Here is a 20,797-nt window from a genome sequence, read left to right as displayed (position 1 = left end):
CGGCGGCAGCGGCACGGCGGCGGCGGCACAGTGCGGCGGCACAACCTAAAGATAATAAAAAAAACAATAAACATAAAAGGACACCGCAGTGTCAAACAAACTCAAAGAAAGAAAAAAGAATCAGCCAATATGAGCAGAAGGTGCGACGGCTACAGCTCTGCACCTATCCCTTAAATAAGGGAAGGCACAGGTGTAGCCACTTCGCCCTAACGAGCTGGCCAGGTATTTAAAGGCACAGCTCGTTTCTGCTCTGTAAGGCCTGTGGCATCAGGGAGAGATGGTACATTCCCCTGATGCCACAGAGCCTAACAATCACAGTTCATTATTAATAGGACATTACACATCCGACAGGCGTTAATGGCTCACACATTAATGTCTCTCGGTCTGTCGTTCTGCTTTATTGCTGCCAGTTTGCTACTTTATCACGGTAAAATATAAATCGGAGGAAACTACATCAGCAGCAGCAGTGCAGTAAATATTTAGCACATGGAGCGTGTCAAACAGAAGTCAGTCATTCTTCTAATGACTCAAAGATGCTGTATGTGGGTGCAGTAGAACTCCACTGTGGGGTGTTTGGTCTTGCAAGTTCTACACTGTGTTTAAGGAAGGGGAGGTCAGATGGGGGTCTCTTCTCGCTGTGATATGCAATCTCCGGGACAGGTCACATACAGCTGTATCGCTTCCGGAGAGCCACGCTAGACTCCATGTGGTAACCCAGCACTGCCAGGTAATACAAAGAACCACAATTGGTAATTGGAAATGACTAAATTGTAAGGTAAAATGGGGAAAATGCAGACAAAGAGCTACGAATGTGAGATTCCAGTACTAAACCAGACACCTCACTGTCCACCAGTGTCTGTCGGCGGCAGGGTTTTAGTTCCTCAGCCTCCTGGAAATCCTTTCCACAATCGCTTCATGATTTACTGCACACTATTCTTCTTTTCTCTATTATTTACTTTGTAATGTGGGTATGTTAAAGGCGCTATATAAATTCAACTTATTATTATTAATATGATTATTATAACATCCATGTGACCCTTCTTAATCATGTCTGTCTTATACAGCACATTTAAAGGTAGTTTGAAGGCCTGGCTCCAGTCAATGCACATCTTTGGACTGTGAGAGGAAACCGGAGCTCCCGGAGGAAACCCACACAGACACGGGGAGACCATGCAAACTCCATACAGAAAGGACCCGGACCCCTCCACCTGGGAATTCTTGCTGTGAGGCGACAGTGCTACCCACCGAGCCATCGCGCCGCTCATTGTAATTTCAATAATACATTTTTAAATGAAACCTGTTTGCAATGGGTGTGGCTGACCACATACTTCTCACATAGCGTACGTGCCAAGTTTATCATAATGATATTTAACAATAAGCTAATGAGAGTGAGGCGACAGCATCGTTAAGCATTATTTATAACTGACAGCTACGTACATAGTGCGATTTCCACAGCTCAGTAAAATCTGTAATTGACTGAATAACAGTTTGGGTAATAATACAGTAGTGACATTGCACAGGTCACACTAATGAGGCTTCAGTCGGCACTTACACGCACACTAGCACGTCATTTTGTTTATGCAACACGACAAAACAAAGGCAGTGACGTGCAGCTAAAGTTAACGTAGCAGTCGGAATTCATTCCCATTTGTACGAGGTGAAATCTATTCAGAAACGATCTGCATCAGGTCAGACAACGTGACAGCTCCTCATCTCCTGCTCTGTTCTCTAGATTCCCTCAGGAAAGACTCGTCCTTCATCCTCACTTCAGGGACTAATTAGATGTGCCGAGGTAAAACTCGTGAAGAATATAACATTTCATCACAGTTACTGATCATTTATCACTGTTCACTCATTTATACTCGGTGTTCAGTGTTGCTGTGGGTTCGGAACCGATTCCCGAAACACTGGGGGGCGAGGCAGGAATTCACACTGGACCGTTCGCACCACTTGTTTATATCAAGAGATATGATAAAGTAAAGTAGTGCATTTCTGTACCGGTATGTTTTTGTGATGTAGGAGAAAACTAGAGTACCAGTGACGAGAAGTGGGATTAAACCTCGCTCTCTGGAGCTGTGTATCACTAACACTACCTGCTGTCCCACTAAACTAGCCAGCCTCATAAATGCCTTTATGCTGAACAACAGTCACCTGGGGCAAGAGTTCTATCAGCCACAGTGACTCTGGCCTTACATTTTCAGCTTATTAAAGTCAAAGCAATTGATGGTTAGGGGTCTTGCTCAGGGGTCCTACAGTGGAAGCTTGGTGGTGGTGGAACTTGAACCAGTGACTTTCTGATTACTAGTCCTGTACCTTAACCGCTGAGCCACCACTGTCACAAAGGTACATTCACACCATACAAAGATGCTTTTATCCAAAGTGACTCACAACTGTAAGAATACAATGCAACTAACTGAGGGTTAAGGGCCTTTCTCAGGGGCCCAACAGTGGCAGCTTGGTAGCTGTGGGGCTTGAACCAGAGACCTTTCGATCATTAGTACAGTACTTTAACCACTATGTGTTTCAAAAGAACATTTTTCCTCTCAGTTGATGCCAATCGATGCTGCATCCTTGCAATGAACACACATAAATATGTATTACAATTTAAATTACTACAATAACAATATTAACATCATGAGAAATGTATCATCCAAACGATTATCGACATTTACCGAGTAATTTTCATGAATTGGATCCTTTACTGATTAAATCCGATGCTCGTATTTCCGTGCTTCCGGGATGAAAATCAAATAAAAGTCTGAATATGAATATTAAATTTAATTATTCCCATCCTGCAATTCAGGCGGGTCACGTATTGGGATAAAAGCCTCGTGTAAATCTAAAGGGCTGTAAAGAAATAATATTGATTATACTACAGGTAGTTCCGACCACACAGTCTGATCCGGGACTCGTCCTGCAGTCGATAAAGCAGCTCTGGTTTGACACTGACGTTTGTTCTACAGTTCCTAAAACCTTCAGTCTCTTTGTTTGTTTGTTTAATTATTTATTTGAATTTTAACGTAACGTTTTACACTTTGGTTACATTCATGACAGGAACGGTAGTTACTGGTTACACAAGGTTCATCAGTTCAAGTTTAATGTCAAACACAGTCATGGACAATTTTGTATCTCCAGTTCACCTGACTGCATGTCGTTGGACTGCCTTCATTCTCTTTACCTTCAGTTACCACAAACTACAAACCTGGATTCACACTGCAGTCGACTTACACATCAACTACTGCATCAGTTTATACGGTATTTCTTATGCCTATCAACAAGTAAACCATCAAACTCCATCTATGGTGAAATAAATAGATTTTAACACATTATTGTGATTTTCTTTGCTTTATTTTTGTTGTATAAAAGCGAACATGAGAGGCGTGTGTTACCATAAATAACTATTTAATAATTGAATTTACACAATGATCTACTTGCTTGCCTTTGGTTTGTGCTTCCGACAGAATAACAATGTTATTTGCAATAATATATAATTAAGACTTTAATAATACAATAAAGACTTTACCTGTAGGTCTCCAGGGAAGATCCTTCTCAGAGGAACTGCAAAATAAAAAGAGAAAAACATAAAACGAGTTAAAAACATGCTTTATGCCAAAATGATACTTTTAATCAGCTACAAAACTTCAAAACTTGATAAACAAAATTTTAATTCCATATTAATTGAGCTTACAGATACAAATAGACAGATCTAGAGTCAAAGTGGATGTTTACAAAGGTAATTCTATATTGTTTTCATTTTCACAACCAAGAGTAAGATTGGCGAGCAGAGCAAAGACTGTGGATAAATTTATACTGGGACATTAGGGCTGCAACTATCGATTATTTTTGTAATCGAGTATTCTATCGATTATTCCAGCGATTAATCGGGTAATCGGATAAGAAATACTTTTGCTTTAACAAAGAGCAAAAACAAATACATATTAGATTAAATAAGACATGTTTCTTAAACCAAACTGTACATTTGTATTCCTTGCATACAGGACAGTTTAACATTTTTTAAATGCAAAAATAAATAAATAAAAAATAAATCAATTTACTTTTAAAATGTAAACAGGCAACCTGAAACATCAGGTCATCATGTCATAAATAATAATAATCAAAAATACATGAACATAAGCCTGTAATTTGTGCAACTTTCAAAACTCAAAGTTTCAGCTACAGCTCACGCAGAACATAAAGCTTTAATATTTTGTTGGGAGGTTTTGTGGTGTTTGTAGGGGGATAAAAATCTGTCAGGATTGTGTCTCTAGATGAGGTAGATCTGGTGTGTGTGTGTGTGTGTGTGTGTGTGTGTGTGTGTTTGCCTAAATCTTCATAAAAGCCTGTGGTGGTTGAAAGGAAGTAAAGTCAGTAAACATGAGTAAAGTAAACACGACGCTCTGATGGTGTGGATGTTATACTGAGTTTTAGTTTTATCAGCTTAAAATGATCTCAAACTTTCTGTGGTTTTCTCTGTCCAGTCTCCTCCTGTTCGCTATTTTCTCTCTATATTTTGCAGTCCGCGCTATCAAATCTCGGCCGCGTCCTAAACCGATACGTTCAGTCCGCAGGAGCGGCGAACGTGTCCAAATACGTGGTGTTCATTAAACTGTCCGCAAAAAGAACCCGGATGAAGTCCTGTTAAGTTCTGTTTATGTTTAAGATATTTGGGACGCAGCCCTCAGATTCTTCACGTCACCTGCACACGGCGTTAAACACGCTGCGCAAAAGTGAAAGTCGTCCGTGTAAAACACCGTGAGCTGTATATGGTTGTGCGGATTAAACGATTCCTCGATGCAAAAAATTTGAATCGATGATTTTTAGTAATCGATTTACTCGAGTTACTCGAGGAATCGTTTCAGCCCTATGGGACATAAAACATCCACATCATTTTTAAAAACATAGGAGACAGATTAACATGTACAGTTTAAAGTGCAGTCACACTCAAAAACAGCAGTTTCAGAGTTTAACGTTTGTGATTTTAATGTCTGAGTTCTGTCATTCATAATATAAATATTATATAGGATGTAAAGTTGTTTTGTTTAAGTTAGAATGACAGTGCTCGTATTCTAAATGAGCTGGCTTGTGCACACTAAGGGTGGGTGAGTCTCAGATCAGCAGTCTGGACTCTCACTCAGGTCAAATCAAGCCTCGGCCGTTGGAAATAAACGTAAAATCCTTTTAGATTCTTTTAACCAACATAAATTACCAACAGACAATTAATTCTTTGCTTTTTATTAATTAATCATCCAATTTCTGAACTAAAAACTAAAGTAAAACTAGATTCCTGTGCACCGAAAACTAAAGCTAAAAGACATTCAACTTAATTAAATAACACAAAACTATGAATAGTGAGTTTCTTTACCCAGGCAGAAGTAATTAAAACATTTGCATTTGCTCTGCTCTCTGAAAGCAGCCATAAAACAAGTAACCACAAGCTCAGCTGTAATTACCCGGCATGAAAAGGTGAAAAACTACAGTGCGTGGGCAAATGCGTCTGAGTTAATGGCTGGGCGAGGACAGAGAGCAATGGCAATTTCACTAAATGTACGTTGTCTGACACTCAGTCAGCCTTTTCACTTCCACAATCTTTGCAGAGTGCATGCAGAGAGGATCTTTAAGAACTGGCTTTCACTACACATTAGCAGAAGATGAAGAGAAGATGAGGACAGCTGAAGAGGCCAGCCGGACAGTTATGATTTCACTGATTTTTAAAGAAAAGAGCCACATTTTACAGCAGTCATTAAATTACACTCATAAATTAAATGACAGACTTAATGGAAGCTATAAAACACAGCACAGCTACCTTAAAAGTTAAATGTAAACCTAAAACATCCAGTGATGCTTCTTGTTGTGTCTCAAAGACAAAAATACTCGTCCGTGTTTTACCCCCATACACCCCACACACACACAATTGGTTGGGGGTGTTTTTAGCTGCTTTGCACTTCAACAATGGACATTTTGACTAAGCGATTGCTAACTGAATTGCCGTAGGGTTACTAGGATGCCTCATAGTGCAGATTAACCAGTAAACGTGAGGCACTTGAACGTTATGCAAATGAAAAACAATAAACCTTTAAACACAAACCTTAAATTTGAATTTCACAGGCTCCTTTCACTGCCGTGAATTAGGTAGGGCCTTAGTTGTGACGTACCCAATGAGGCCTACAATGTTAAAATAGAAACTCAGCAAACCAGCATAAGCAGAAGTCAGAATAAACTAAGCTGACGTGTCCACCAGGCCAACAGGATGGACCGGGCAAGTGTCACTACATAAAAATGGTCTTTATGTTCAGACTAGACGTGGTTTTAATGGATCACTGACAGGTGAACACACATGGAATATACTGGAAAATAAGGATATAAATGGCATGGCTGTGGATGAGAACCAGAAAGAAAGAAGAGAGACGTGGAAACTAGGATGTCATTAAGGTGACAGGAGTGCATGGATGGAAAATAGTAGGAAAACCTTTTTACTGTGTTCTTGTTCTTTCTGTGCTCCTCGTGTGTTCTGATTCTGGTAGTAGAGTAAGTCAAAGCAGCGAGCTGTACGCCCACACACCAGAACTTTGCACTTACTATAATGATCCGTACTTCCCCAAACCCTCAAAACAATCCGCCTTCCTCCATTTACCCCTCTCTCCCAAAAAGAAAAAAAAAACCTTCTCAATGGTCAGCAGGTGAATGTACACAAAAGCACAAAAGAAGACCATCCCTAATGCACAGTGACGTTAAACTCCTAGAGCCCAAAGAACCGAGACTGTATTTGTAAGACAGCGATGAACAAACCAACAATCTGAGACTATATGGCTGATCGAGACATTTTCAAAGGCAAAGCAATCTAGTCGTATCCAATTACCCCCGCTGTATCTACTCTACTGGTGCAGACCCTAAACGAGGAAGGTCGTATCTAACACACGGCCCCTCTGACATGTGTAGCAGCCAACAGTCATTTCACCTGCACAAGGTGGGTTCACATCGGGATCAGTATGGCGTACAGAAAGTCATGCACTGATCTTCATTATTCACAGTTCTGTGCAGACACCCATCAGCCCCTGCTTACCCCCCCCCCCCCCCACGCCCATTCTTGTCATGCAAAAGCTTCCAGCTCATTGAGGTTTGATGGCCTTGGGGCTTTAACTGCATTCTGAATGCATACTGAGGAGGCCACTCCAGAATATTCCAGCACTCATTCCTTCCTTAACCAAGCTTTGGTTTATTTGGGATCACTGTTTTGCAGGAAAATCCAGTTATCATCAAGTTTCAATTTCACCACAGAAGGCAGAACATTCCTCCTCAAAACACACTGGTGTTTCTGTAAATCCATGATGCCAGTTACACGGTCAAGACTGCCAGTTCCTGCAGCAGAAAACCATCCCCACTTTACTGACCCACTTCCATGATTTATTATGGGGACAGTATCCCTCTGGGCACCTATCTGCTTTAGACAAACCACTGACAAACCAAAGAGTTCCAGTTTTCATTCATCACTATATAAATCTGTGTCCGGGAATTCTGCAGGTCTATTTAAATTCATTTACATTTTCGGCATTTAGCAGACGCTTTTATCCAGAGCGACTTATAGTACAGTGACTCTATACAGTCTGAGCAATTGATGGATAAGAGCCTTGCTCAAGGGCCCAACAGTGGCAACCTGGCAGTGGTGGGGTTTGAACCAGCAACCTTCTGCTTACTAGTCCAGTACCTTAACCACTACGCTACAACCACAGCATATTCCAGTAAACCCTTCCTGAGCTTCTTGGACAAGAGTGGTGTTCATCGTGGAGTCCAGCCATAAAATCCTTGGTTGTTAGAAGATCTTCTTATGGTTGGTAATGACACTCCTGTGCCAGCCTTCATTCCTAACAGTCCTGATGAGATCTCTAAACCCTCTTGACAAAATTTTGGTCCTTTCTTCCATGACCAGGCAGGTTTGTTTAAGGTACTGGAAAGCTTTTTATACCCATTGCCTTGTTGGTGCAATGAAATGATCTCCTATCTCGGCTTTTGTGGATCCTTAGTTTTACCATGGTTGTAACACACCTTAAACACTTTTATCTAAAAAATCCCAGCTGAATCAAATTAAGGTTTTAAGATTAGCGTGATAATGTAGGGGTTGATTAATTGTGACATAGCAGCATTAACAAAAAAAAATCCTGCTAATCTAAAATTCTACATCATTCATTTTCTTTGAATAGTTACTGCATCATTCAACTGATAAATCCAGCTCTGCAGAAAGGTTCTAAATCCCTGTTTTCTTTGGAGGCTAAACATTTCTGATTGCAACTATGCATATTTGATAAGGTCATGCACATTAAATGTAGCCTGAAACTCACTCCTAAATCCAAATACCTTTAGGAACAGGACATATTTTAAATCGTATTTCTTCCCCATGTTTCAGCTTTAATAAACACTAAATTCACTGGACAAACGAGTGTTTGACTTCCATGTTCCTGTGGTAAAACTTGCATATCTCTATATATCAGAGCTGCTCTGTATTATTTTTAATGTAAACATCAGATGGGCGTGTTTGGCTCCGGCTCTGTTGTAGTAACCTTTAAACAGAGCGTTTGTGTTATGCGCATGCTGGAGTGGGTCATCCTGTTGCCCCTGGCTGCTCCACATTAAAAAAGACCATCCGCAAGATCAGCCGCTCCAGCAGAGCTCTCTAAATACAAAGAGTGCAATTCACTGTCATTCAGCAGAGGTGTGAACGGCCTGTTAACTTGCTGACGGGGCGATGTGTGTGTGGCACCGTTATGTGTGGCTGTGTGTTTGTTTGCATTTACAGAGGAAACCCAAATGAGTACATGTTAATAACGGAGGATTTGTACATACTGTATAATATGTGTGTGTGTGTGTGTGTGTGTGTCAAACAGAGAAGCTCTGAGTGAGCATTCCTGTTGGTAGAATGATTGGCACCGGTTTAAAGGCTCCCACATGGGTGGGGTACGTCAGGGTGGGGGAAGTTGAATGGCCTAGTTGTGGCAGACATGGAGCTCTGCTGGAACCCTTTTGTACAGTGAATGGGCTATTGAGGCAATGCCAGCGTTTAACATCACAGCCAACAACAGTCAACAACACACACACACACACACACTTGCAACAAAGGATTAGATGCAATTAAAGTTGATGACCTGTATAAGATTTACATTTACATTTTCGGCATTTAGCAGACGCTTTTATCCAAAGTGACTTACAATTATGACTGAACACAACTTTTTGAGCAATTGAGAATTAAGGGCCTTGCTCAGGGGCCCAACAGTGGCAACCTGGTAGTGGTGGGGTTTGCACCGGCAACGTTTAGGTTACTAGTCCAGTACCTTATCCACTGAGCTACCACTGGCCAGATTTACAACTAGAGCACTGCAACAATAATAAATATATTGATAAATACTGGATCCTATACTGTTAATAACTGAGTAAGGCTTAAAAACAACAATATATTTGTAATATATAGCTGGAATATCGTTACTGAGTGTGTGCAGATAAGACGACACTTTGCAGGTAAATATGAGTTCAAGTGTCGCATCCATAATTCATAAACCACCCATACACATATACATGCCAGTCAGGACTTTATCTGCCCATCAATTCATAACCCACAGAGGCTTCTGCTTAACTGTCTCTTCATCTTTGCATCATTCTCTCCATGATAACTTGGTTACAGATAGATTTTTTTCTGCTCTATTACTGCTTTCACAAATTATGCTTATACACACCTTTCATTTGGAAATATATGTGGGGTGATTTGTGTACCCAAGATTCTGACTTCTGTTTCTTGTCCCTATATTAACAAGACAGATAAATGAACGGCGCTCTGTGATCAGTGGAAGGCTAATTTATTCTTGAATTAAAACCTACTTGAGCTCTAAATGGGCTGTCGAGATGAGTGAGCGTGCATGAATAAGTCTGCGTCTGGTGCCTGTCCAGACTCTGTTCCATCCTCGCGTCTGGTGAAACATGAGAATGCAGCGTATACCCGGTACTCTCATTTACACACTGCCCATCTCTTCTGAAGCTTCTTCGAACCCATTCACTGTTTTTGACACACTTGCTCTCATCTGACCCTCTGTGCTCCTCTTCACGTCTCCTCCAGGTGGATGAAGGTGGGTGCAGTCATGCCTAACAGCTCTAATGCAACGGCTCTGCTTTGTAGACTCCAAGAATGTCATGCGGGCACTTTGAGGCTGGAAAAGCCACTTCAGAATGCACACACACTTCGTGTCAGAGACGAGGGTAAACACACTCCTGACCTCAAGCTTTCAGTGGAACTCTAGAGCGAAATTTAAGCCCTGGCACATCTGTGCACGACAAACACTCCATAATCATTCATTTAACTTCAAAAACCACTTCATCCTGATGAACACTTAATCCCATTCACGCTTACATCCAGGGGCAACTTAGTGTAGTCAATACACCTACCAGAATGCATCCAAGATAGCTTAACATAAACAACGCAACTGGACCCAGCTGGGTGGCACCAGGCTAAAGGGCTACACGAGCAGTGTTACCAAACTCATTATTAGAAACATGGGAGGCAAAACGACACAGCAATTCGTGTGAGTGATGACATCCCAACATCCTGGAGCCCTCAGTGTTAATCACTGTGTGTGAAGAGCGTGTCATGTGCTTTTCATGTCCAGTTCAGATTGGTTCTCCTCCATGTGAAGCGAATTGTTCAGATCCTGCGTTGTTGCGGTGTTTTTAAGTACCGCTGGACCCACCGTGACCCAGATCTGCATAAAGTGGTTACTGAAGATAAAGTAATAATTGATTTGCCGTAATAATTTGTTCATATTTAAGCCTCAGGGTATCTGACCAGCCCACAGGCCTTAACCTCGGCGGGATCTTACATGCAGACCTCTGACTGAGTGGAAACACAGATCAGTTTCACTGTGTGCAGGTTGCAGCTACAGACCAAAACAAGATTGAAAGTAATAATATCCAGGGTGAGATAAGTGCCTCATATCAGTGTTTGTCTTTCTACGTACTTTACACACCTAGACTAGAGTAGTGCTTTTAATACACAACATAATTCACCTCGTTTACTCCTCTCGCTTAATGCTCACGATACGTTCAGTGAAACAGGATGTTATGTGAACACAGAGATAACACCACACTGTATTGGACACTTGAGTAATTCTTAAGGCTTAATGCTGCCTGTTTCCTATAAACTGAAGCAAACACTGTCATTTATAACTAGTCTGTAAGTAGGGAAAGTACATTGCATATACAGTAAACCAGTGTCACAGACGTTTATTAGGACTATCAAGACATTTATTTCATTTTTTTTCACCACTGCTTCATCCTGGTCAGAGTCGCTACATTAACAGCTCAGACAACCTCACACACTCTTCTACTAGAAGGTAGGCACAGTTTTCTTATGCAGTCTCCCTGCAAGCACTAGCAGCACTACTGAAATTGACCAAGCAATCTTTAAATGGGTTATAAAGCGTTCAGATGGCGCAGTGGTCTTATGATAGTCCACCACAGCTGAGACCCTGGGATGATGGCTGAAGCCCTGTGATGGACTGGCGCCACATCCAGGGTGTGCCTGCCTCGCGCCCAATAGACCCACCATGACCCTGACCGAGACAAAGCGGTTGATGAAAATCAAATGTATCGTATTAAAAAGTACAACGTCAATAATTCAGCGTTTTACAGAAAGGTGGAAAAATCTAGAAAGCAAAATGAAACCAACTTATTAAAACAATAAAAAATAATTTGATTATAGGACTGAAGATCATCAAGAACATCTTGATCACCCTAGACATGATCTTTACTGCTCACCAATGACTAGCGTGCATCAATTCTGCTGTAGTTCAACTAGTAGTCACTTCGGTCAAAATCCTACCATCAACATTTTATAAACTGAGCAGACTGTGCTGTGATTTTAGGATGTAAAAAAGGTGAGACAGGCACGTTGCACTGTGTTTAAATGCTGCTGCTACAATTAAAAGTCAGCAGTTTGAAAATATTTGAAGGTGGAAATTAGCACTGCAGCATAATACAGAATAATAAATACCACACACACTCAAAATCTGCAAACCAGCAGTTTAAAGAACTTAGGATTAGATGCAGATCCTTTAGCACTAGACGTTTAAATCATTTAGATTCTGTTCCAGACACACCAAAATAAACTGCAGAGCTACACGGGTGTGTGTGTGTGTGTGTGTGTGTGTGTGTGTTTGATGTAGAAAGAGAGGTGGAGCATTCAGGCATGAAGACGGGAGGTGCACTCTCAGGTGTGAGGAGACGAAACCTCACCAGCTATTTTACAGAATTCAGACGCAGCTCATTTGTTCTGTGCAGTCGTACTAATGACAGACTGGTGTGAGCGCAGCTGCAAGTCTGAGCAGATGAACATGAACCTGCATCAGGAGGAGCTCGTTTCTTTTAACGTGCTTCTGTTTGGGTCACTGCTTTGGAGCGCTCAGTGCTGGTGTGGGTTACAGTCGACTGGCGTGATTGATTAGAAACGAGGAAAGTTTGTAAAAGCAGCTGAGCTGTGAGCACGAGGAAACGGCAGAAAAGCATCCGAGCTTAACGAGAGTAAACAAAGCCGTCTAAATATTTCATCTGTAAATCTAATAGTCACAGTTCTGATAAAAAAAAAACTTACAAATAAAATAGAAAACTAGAAATTAACATCAAATCTTACATATAAAATACACAAACAATAAAATATGTAAATAAAAATACTTTGAATAAATAAAATAAAATGAAATATTTAAATATGGAATAATAAAAATATTTAAATATGAAATAAAATATTTTGATATAAATTAAAAAAATATTTAAATATTAAATAAAGCAATTGGATATAAAACATTAAATATTTAAAAATAAAATAAAGTATTTGGACATAAAATAATAAACATTTAAATATAGAATATTTAAATATAAAATATTAAATATTTAAACATTAAATAAAACCACTGAATATAAAACAATAAACATTTAAAAATAAAATGAACTACTTGGATGTAAAATATTAAACACATATATTAAATATTCCAAAATAAAATAAAATATTCGGATATAAAATACTAAATATCTAAATATGCAATAAAATACTTGGATATAAAACATTAAATATTTAAATATAAATTAGTACTTGGACATAAAATATTAAACATTAAAATATTCGAATATAAAAGATTAAATATTTAATTGTTAAATAAAATCCTTTGATATAAAACATTAACTATTAAAATATAAAATACAGTACTTGCATACAAAATATTTAAAAAATAGAAAATAAAATATTTAAAAATATTTAAATATAAAATAAAATACTTTAAATGAAATAATCAGTACAGCAGGGTAAAGAAAAGAACTTACTGGAGGAGGACGTCTGGCAGACAGGGGGACAGAACTATAGTCATGCTCACTGTGTGACTGTCTCTGTATTTGTGGGTTAAGACGTGTGTGTGTGTGTGTGAGTGTGTGTGTGTGTGTGTGTGTTCTCTACCTGCAACTTGCAACCTCTGGTGACTCCGCCCCTAGTCTGCATCGTTCCAGCTGATTGGCCACAATCTGTCGCTCCACCTCCAGCTCCCTGGTCAGCCTCTCAAACTGGAGCTCCTGTGGGAACACAAGAGGGTCAAACGACTCAGAGCTGAAGTTCTAATCACTGGATGCTGAAAAGCCTCTGCAGTCATGTGCTGGTGTAGCTAATCAGAATGATGCTGATGTTTCTAAAGTGGAGAAGCAGCAGAGAAGCAACACACCCCCGATCTTGATTATGGGCACTGCCAACAACGCACCATCCAGACGACAGAATTAATCATCTGATCACAGAAGCTTTGTGTGCAGGGAAACTGAAAGCAAATTAGATATTAAAATTAATCACCCTGCACAATGCTTACTTAAGCTAATTAACCTGATTATACGGAGGTTGTTATTCACTTTTAAACAATTTGATTGATCTGATCTTGGATTTCCCGATAAAAAAGGACGGTTGGAGGGAGCGTTTGAGACCTGAATGCTCGATTTATTGCATTATTTTATTTTCCTGCTGTGTACTGAGGCTTTCTAGCATGAAAACAAAACAATTATTTTAGGCTGGTTTAGGCTGTACAGTGCCGAAACGTTCGTATCACAATTCGTAGCCTTTTTAGAGGAAAAAATACAGTATGGCCAAAAGTATGTGGACACCTGAATTCGAGCTTGTTAAAACTTCCATTCCAAAAACCACTGACCATGACTTAATTAATTAAACACAAACAAACCAGCCCGCAAACTACTGGTAAGACTTCTTCCAAGATTTTGGAGTGTCTGGGATTTGTGCTCATTTAGTCAAAAGAGCATTTGAGAGTACAAGCACAATGTTACAACAGTTTAACACCTCTAATGTTTATTTTCCTGAACATATTTTTGGATGGGCTGCATAGAGGTGCACCGGGTAGGATTTGCGTTGCAAAGATCCAGCAACTTGGATGTAACCTCCTCCCCCAGCTGCTGTCTGTTTAACAATCTTCTCATGTCAGGATGGGTATCCCAAATGTACTTTGTTTTACAAGTGAGTAAGTGGATTGGTTATTTGAAATTGCATTTAGACTGGAGTGAGTATAAATGGGTAAGTGTGTGGTGCCGTGTCTAGAGTGCATTCAGGCTTGAAACTGGTACTTAAGTTTCCTCTCTTCTCCCAAATACATGCAAAAGGTGAACACGGTGCCCGGTGTTTCCTGGCATCACCAAACCCACCCACAGCGACCCTGACTGGGATGAAGTGATAGGTACGAAAAGTGCCAATATAAATCTCTGTAAATCTCTTTTTTCCATTTCATTTTCATGGCTTACCACCACATAATCCTGGTCAGGACTGTGGTGGGTCTGGTTTCCCCGGAAACACTGGGCGCAGTGCAGCGAAGGGACTCCAGTCCACCATTAGGCCTTGGCCACCTCCATCCCCCAGACACAGCCAATCATGTCCGTATGTAGACACTTGACTGGCTGGGGATTTAAACCCCGGCTCCCAGCACTAGTGGGCTAGCGTAATTTACCGCTACACCACCTATAGATTTTTCAAATTGCCAGTCATTTCAGAGACGCATCATTAGAAGTGAAACTGAGAACTCTCACTTTACAGACCAGACATTTTACTAGACATCATGGCTATATGAGACGAGCAGGCATGTTTGACCCTGATCTGTAAGCCACACACTTCACCACACAAATCAAAGTGCTTGATGTGCACTAGAGCCACTTTAGAACTGACTTTGTTCTCTTGGTGCATCCTAAATTATATAATCTAAGAGCAATTTACTCGGATTAACCGTAATTCAAGCTCATTAAATTAACACAATTCCACATGCATGCAGTATACAGTAGTAAATATATACAGTATATACAGTATATACAGAGGTGGAAAGAGTACTAAAATATTGTACTCAAGTAAAAGTACTATTACTTTAATGAATTTTTACTTAAGTACGAGTAAAGTTACTAGTCTAAAAATCTACTCAAGTAAAAAGTAACTCATTTAAAATGTACTCAGAGTAAACGTTACTTAGTTACTTGTTTAACAGCAGGGTGGGGGGGGGGTCTCTCCTGTGTAATGCAAACAGGACAAGTGGATATAAATCTCACAATAGTTGTTTTTAATTAAAATATAATAGAAAAAACATGTTGATACAACATTTAAAACATTTAGGAATGTGTCATGTGTAATTTTAGTCACATAAAACTTTTTCAAACTGTATAACCACTAGTGATGTGTCGTAAAATGATTCGATTCTATTAAACGGCCCTTTAAACTGAAATAAAGGAACCGAGTCGTGTTTCTGGGAGTCATTATATATATACACACGGCTCTTTAAAAGGAACCGAGCTAAAAGATCCGACTCCCCATCGCAGAATTCGATGCAGCAGTTTCCCGGACGAGATTTTTTTAGCGTTTTTTACTCAGTAACGGATCTTATTTAAAATGTAGCGAATTACAATTCTTAATACAAAACATACTTAAGTAAAAGTAAAATTACAGGCTGTAAAATCTACTTTAAAAAGTACAAGAACACAAAAAAAACTACTCAATGACAGTAACGCGAGTAAATGTAACTCGTTACTTTCCACCTCTGAGTATAGATGCCAACTTGCAACTTTGTCCAGCTGCATTCTATTCATTTTAATAAAGAATTCTGCCAGTTTAGTGCTGTCCATGATGGCCACAAGACAAGGCAAAACTTGCGTAACTTGCATTTGGCCAATCAGGCGTGGGCTTCGCAATTTGCCAAAGTCAGACCCAAGCATCGCATCCTAATAGACGAGCCCACCAGCCAAGAGCAGAAATATGTGGTATAGAACCATACAGCCAGACACAAATTCACATGGATTTGTACCGTCTTTTAAACACACAGCTTGTTAGAAAACATCTGGCCCTTGACAAGAAGCCAGACTGAAACACCTCATGTTACATTTCTTAATGTATCACATTAAAACTACAGAAAATCAGGACATAATCTTACCCTGAAGGTCACACAGTGGAGACACTGGGTACCAACTAAAGTTCACCTCTTCAGCATAACGGCCCTCATTCCAGCCATCCACTGACTGTCCGTTCTGCCCGCTGCTCGTCTCTCGGGGTGCTGCGAGAGCTATGAAGGCTGTGTGAGTGCTGGCTTAATTCCCTGCCTGCAGTCTGGTTACTGCTCCACCCTCAGCTCTCACTCCTCCACTCTCTCTTCTTCTCTCTGTCCAGCCCCTCAGTGTTTTTATTTGCTGTTTTTATGTCAGCGTTGTGCCCACTACCCCACCACTGACGCTACACACAGAGTTTCTGAAAATTCGAAACATTCAGTCTGGTTTCCTGAGGAAATGCTAAGCATCCCTGATGACCCGCTGGATGTCCAAAAGCCTGCCGAGCTGGCCGACTGCGAGCGGCTCCAGAGACCTCATGGGCTCAGAATGGACTTTCCATTTTGTTCTACAGACCTAGCAGCTGTACCCCTACCCTCACGCTGCCCAAATCACTGCTCACTGTTCATTTAGAGCAACCTAAACTGAGGTGATGTGTTGATTGCGTCGCTATGAGCACATCGAGTTACAAGGACTAGCTAAACATGCTAATAAAATCAGACCATCTTCAAGCTTTTTCTAACATTAGTGTAGCAACGTTTTACAGTTATACTGGAACATGATGCTAAATGGCCAAACACACAAAAACACTACAAGGCCAAAAGTATTTGGACACCTGATCATGTGCTTGTTGGACACCCCATTTTATTTATTTATTTATTTATTTATTAGGATTTTAACGTCATGTTTTACACACTTCAGTTACAGTCATGACAGAGCAGGTATTTACTCGTTACACAAGATTCATCAGTTCACAAGTTTAATGTCGAACACAGTCATGAACAATTTTGTATCTCCGTCTACGTCTCTGGAAGGAAGCCGGAGCTCCCGGAGGAAACCCACACAGACACGGGGAGAACATGCAGACCACACAGAAAGGGTCCAAACCGCCCTGCCTGGGGATCGAACCCGGGAACTTCTTGCTGTGAGGAGACAGGGCTACCCACTGAGCCACCGTGCCGCCCTGACATCCCATTTTAAAAACAAATTCTATTAAAATAGTGCGAGATGGATTCGATCTTTTTCAGCTCTATCTGTTTTCAGTCACTTATCCTATGAAGTATGTCTGTGGGAATTTGTGCCCATTCAGTTAAAAGATCATCTGCATGGCTGGGCACTAAATCCTGGACATGGGTTTATAGAGCTTGCTTTGTGCACAGGAATACAGACATACAGGAACAGGAAAGGGCCTTCCCTAAACTGTTGCTGCATTAGTTGGAAGAATATAATTTCCTTTATTTAACTGTTTCATTACACCTGCTGGCTCTACATTTTTACACCTTCTGAACTGAAACCTGTAGTTAAACAATGGCGTCTCTGTTGGTTATTAGTTCATTATTAACATGCTGTATTAATCTAGTGATAACGTAACCAAACAATACACAAGCACCGGGACTCACAGCTCAGCTTCTGTAATGATTTCACCTTTAAGAGAAAAGAAGAACATTCACACTCATTCCTGTCTGGTTCACAAAATCCTTTATCCTCAGAGTCTCGGAGGCTTTACAGAGATTAATGGCGCTTCTCCTCGACTCGACACGTGGTGCCAATTCCACGTGAACTGTGCCATGCATCTGAATAAGATCTTCTGAGTGGGAGGCATGTACCATTAAACGTCCACTACACCTGCTCATCTCACACCAATTAACACAATGGCTGGAAACTCTGGAGAGGAAAATAAATGCCAGAGTTTGGTGTTAAAATTTGTTGGCAGTTGTTTTAGTCTTTATTTAGAGCTCCATTTGTGTTTTAGAGTTTTAACGCTGAAACTGTACCACACTTGGAACACCAACCCAACGTTTCATGTCCAAAGATTTGTGGACACCCATCCAAAAGATCAAGTTCTGGTGTTTCAGTAACTGAGTGCTAAGTGGTGTATAATGTCAGTTGTAGAAAATACCTATGTAATTTAGCACTGGATTAGTGATCAGAAGGTCGCTGGTTCAAGCCCCATCAACGTTCAGTCCACTGTTGGACTCCTGAGCAGGGTCCTTAACCCTCAATTGCTAGCACTGGATTCTGTCACAATTCTAAGTCCTGATGAATAAAAGTGCCTGCTAAATATAAATTAATATCTTCCAACTTTGGGACAACAGTTTGGGGAATACCTTTCCTGTTCAAGCATGACTGTTCGACTGTGCACAAAGCAAAGTTAATAAACTGGAACATCCACTGTCAGGGCTTCTGAAAAAACAGTTCTTTTACATAAGCTCTTTTTTTTTCCCCCACTTTTTTCCCCCAATTTTTATCCCCATTCTAGTCATATCCAATTACCCTGATTATGTCCTCTATACTGGTTCAACCCCTTGCCGCTGACTGAGGACGCCACTCAACCGAATTGCGCCCCCTCCGGCACGCAATCGGTACAGACTTGCATTTTACACCCGCACGAGCCGAGTTCATACACCGAGAGACACTGCGCACGGAGGGTCACACTCCCCTCAATGTTATTCCTCAGCCCTGTGCAGGCGCCATCAGTCAACCAGCAGGGGCCGCAGTTGTACCAGTTATGAGAACCAATGCTCCGACTCTACCCGCTAAACCCATGAACAACAGCCAAACGTTGTTCATACTGCCGCCCAACCCAGCCGGAAAGGCAGAGCCGAGTTTCGATACGATGTGTCTAGAAACCCAACTCTGGTGCACTAGCGTACTTTACCGCTGTGCCACCTGAGCGGCTACATAAGCTCTTTTAACTAAATGGGCACGAAGGCCACAGCCACACTCCAAAATCACACTCCACAAGGCCACATTTCTATTAATGCTAATGGTTTTGGAATTTGATGTCCAACAAGCTCAAGGTCAGGTGTCCACATACTTGTGACTAGATAGTTTACATTCATTCCCTTTTTTATTTTTACTAACTACTCAGTCCTGGTCAGGGTTGCAGTGGATCTGAAAAACCATAAACAGGACACCTAGTGGCAAATAAAAGCAGCGTACACGGTGGAAACAAGGCAGCAAGGATCGAACCCAGGTTCCCTGGATCTATTTGCTGCTTGTTACCACTTTCTTTGCCTGATGCCAAACATTCTGAGCAGATCCTGGCAGTCTGAGCAGTGGCACTGCCTGCTGGCTTGCTTCTGTTACCACCAGGCTCCTGCACTGTCCATTATTCTTTTTCTCCTTCTTCGACTGAATGGGCAATTTCCTTGGATACAGTAAGAGTTGGCCTTTTAAATCTTTGTTGGTTGATGGAAACTCAACATGCCAGTGAATCTATTCTTCCTGAAGAATGGGTCATTTCAGCGTAAGAAATTGGTCAAATTATGTTGAAAATGGTTCTCATAAATCACCTGCTAGCTCTGGGATTTTCTCACACAGGTGTGTATGACACCGGCCAAAAATAGAAGCTAGGAAAAGAAAAACACCTCCAGCTCAATGTTTCCTATAAATCAGGAAATTTAATCATGTGTATTTATACGCTGGCAGACAATAAATCGTCCTTTAAAGCAAAGTTGTGCTGCAAGTTGCTTGTTTATTAAATTTTTTTAGAAATGCATTTAAAAGTAGCCCGGTACTGATTTTAAAAAGCCCAGAGCTTTCATTGGTCAAGGCTGAGGTAGATCCAGAGTCTCCCAGAGATACAGAGCAGACAATTCACCTAGTGTGTGTTTTTGGGAGGTTGAAAGAAAGTGACCCAAAGAATACCAGTAAAGGTAAAAGCGGGTCAATTTTGCCCATTAGGACGAGGGGGCGCATACCGAGTGTTAAAACTACACGAGGGTAAAAAAAAAAAAGCAGCTGGTCTAGTTAAATGTTTTGCAAAGTGCTGTTGCTTTACACATTAGCATCACAACCACGCTTTCCCACAGTTTGAACCCTTGCAATTTTGGTGGAAAACCCTTAATTAAGTACCTCTGAGACTGGATTATGAGTAGAAAAGAGTTGTAATCTTGTCTGCAGAGAAGGATCGCACCGACAGTCTCACACAGAAACACAGAAAGAAAATAATCACTCTTTATACTCCCATCAGTGTCCTCGTAGTACAGTGGAAGATTCCACCGTTAACAGGTTTCATAGCTACAACAGCAACAGGTCTACATCAGCTAGAACTGGGTTTTGGACATCATACAATGTAATTGACACACTTCTTATCACATACATTTACATTTTTACGTTTACATTTTCGGCATTTATCCAAAGCAACTTACAGTATACTGTCTAAACAATTGAGGGTTAAGGGCCTTGCTCAAGGGCCCAACAGCGGCAACCTGGT

At 40.8% G+C, this 20,797-nt stretch overlaps 1 protein-coding gene across 6 annotated transcripts in view; it reads right to left on the bottom strand.

Moving 5' to 3' along the window:
* The window catches only part of LOC134324454 (plakophilin-4-like), a 122,887-nt gene that overhangs the window by 51,566 nt on the left and 50,524 nt on the right, over nt 1-20,797 (bottom strand). For all 6 annotated transcript variants that reach the window (XM_063006306.1, XM_063006305.1, XM_063006309.1 and 3 more), the window contains 2 exons: nt 13,475-13,587; nt 3,524-3,558 (listed from right to left, as the gene is read on the bottom strand). In XM_063006306.1, coding sequence (XP_062862376.1) covers nt 3,524-3,558; nt 13,475-13,587 — 148 coding nt within the window. The remainder of the gene's footprint in view (nt 1-3,523; nt 3,559-13,474; nt 13,588-20,797) is intronic.

The sequence above is a fragment of the Trichomycterus rosablanca genome, chromosome 12, assembly GCF_030014385.1.
Source record: "Trichomycterus rosablanca isolate fTriRos1 chromosome 12, fTriRos1.hap1, whole genome shotgun sequence".
In the NCBI taxonomy this organism is placed as follows: domain Eukaryota; kingdom Metazoa; phylum Chordata; class Actinopteri; order Siluriformes; family Trichomycteridae; genus Trichomycterus; species Trichomycterus rosablanca.
The sequence above is the reverse complement of the archived record's forward strand: the minus strand, read 5'-3'. Positions and strand labels throughout refer to the sequence as shown.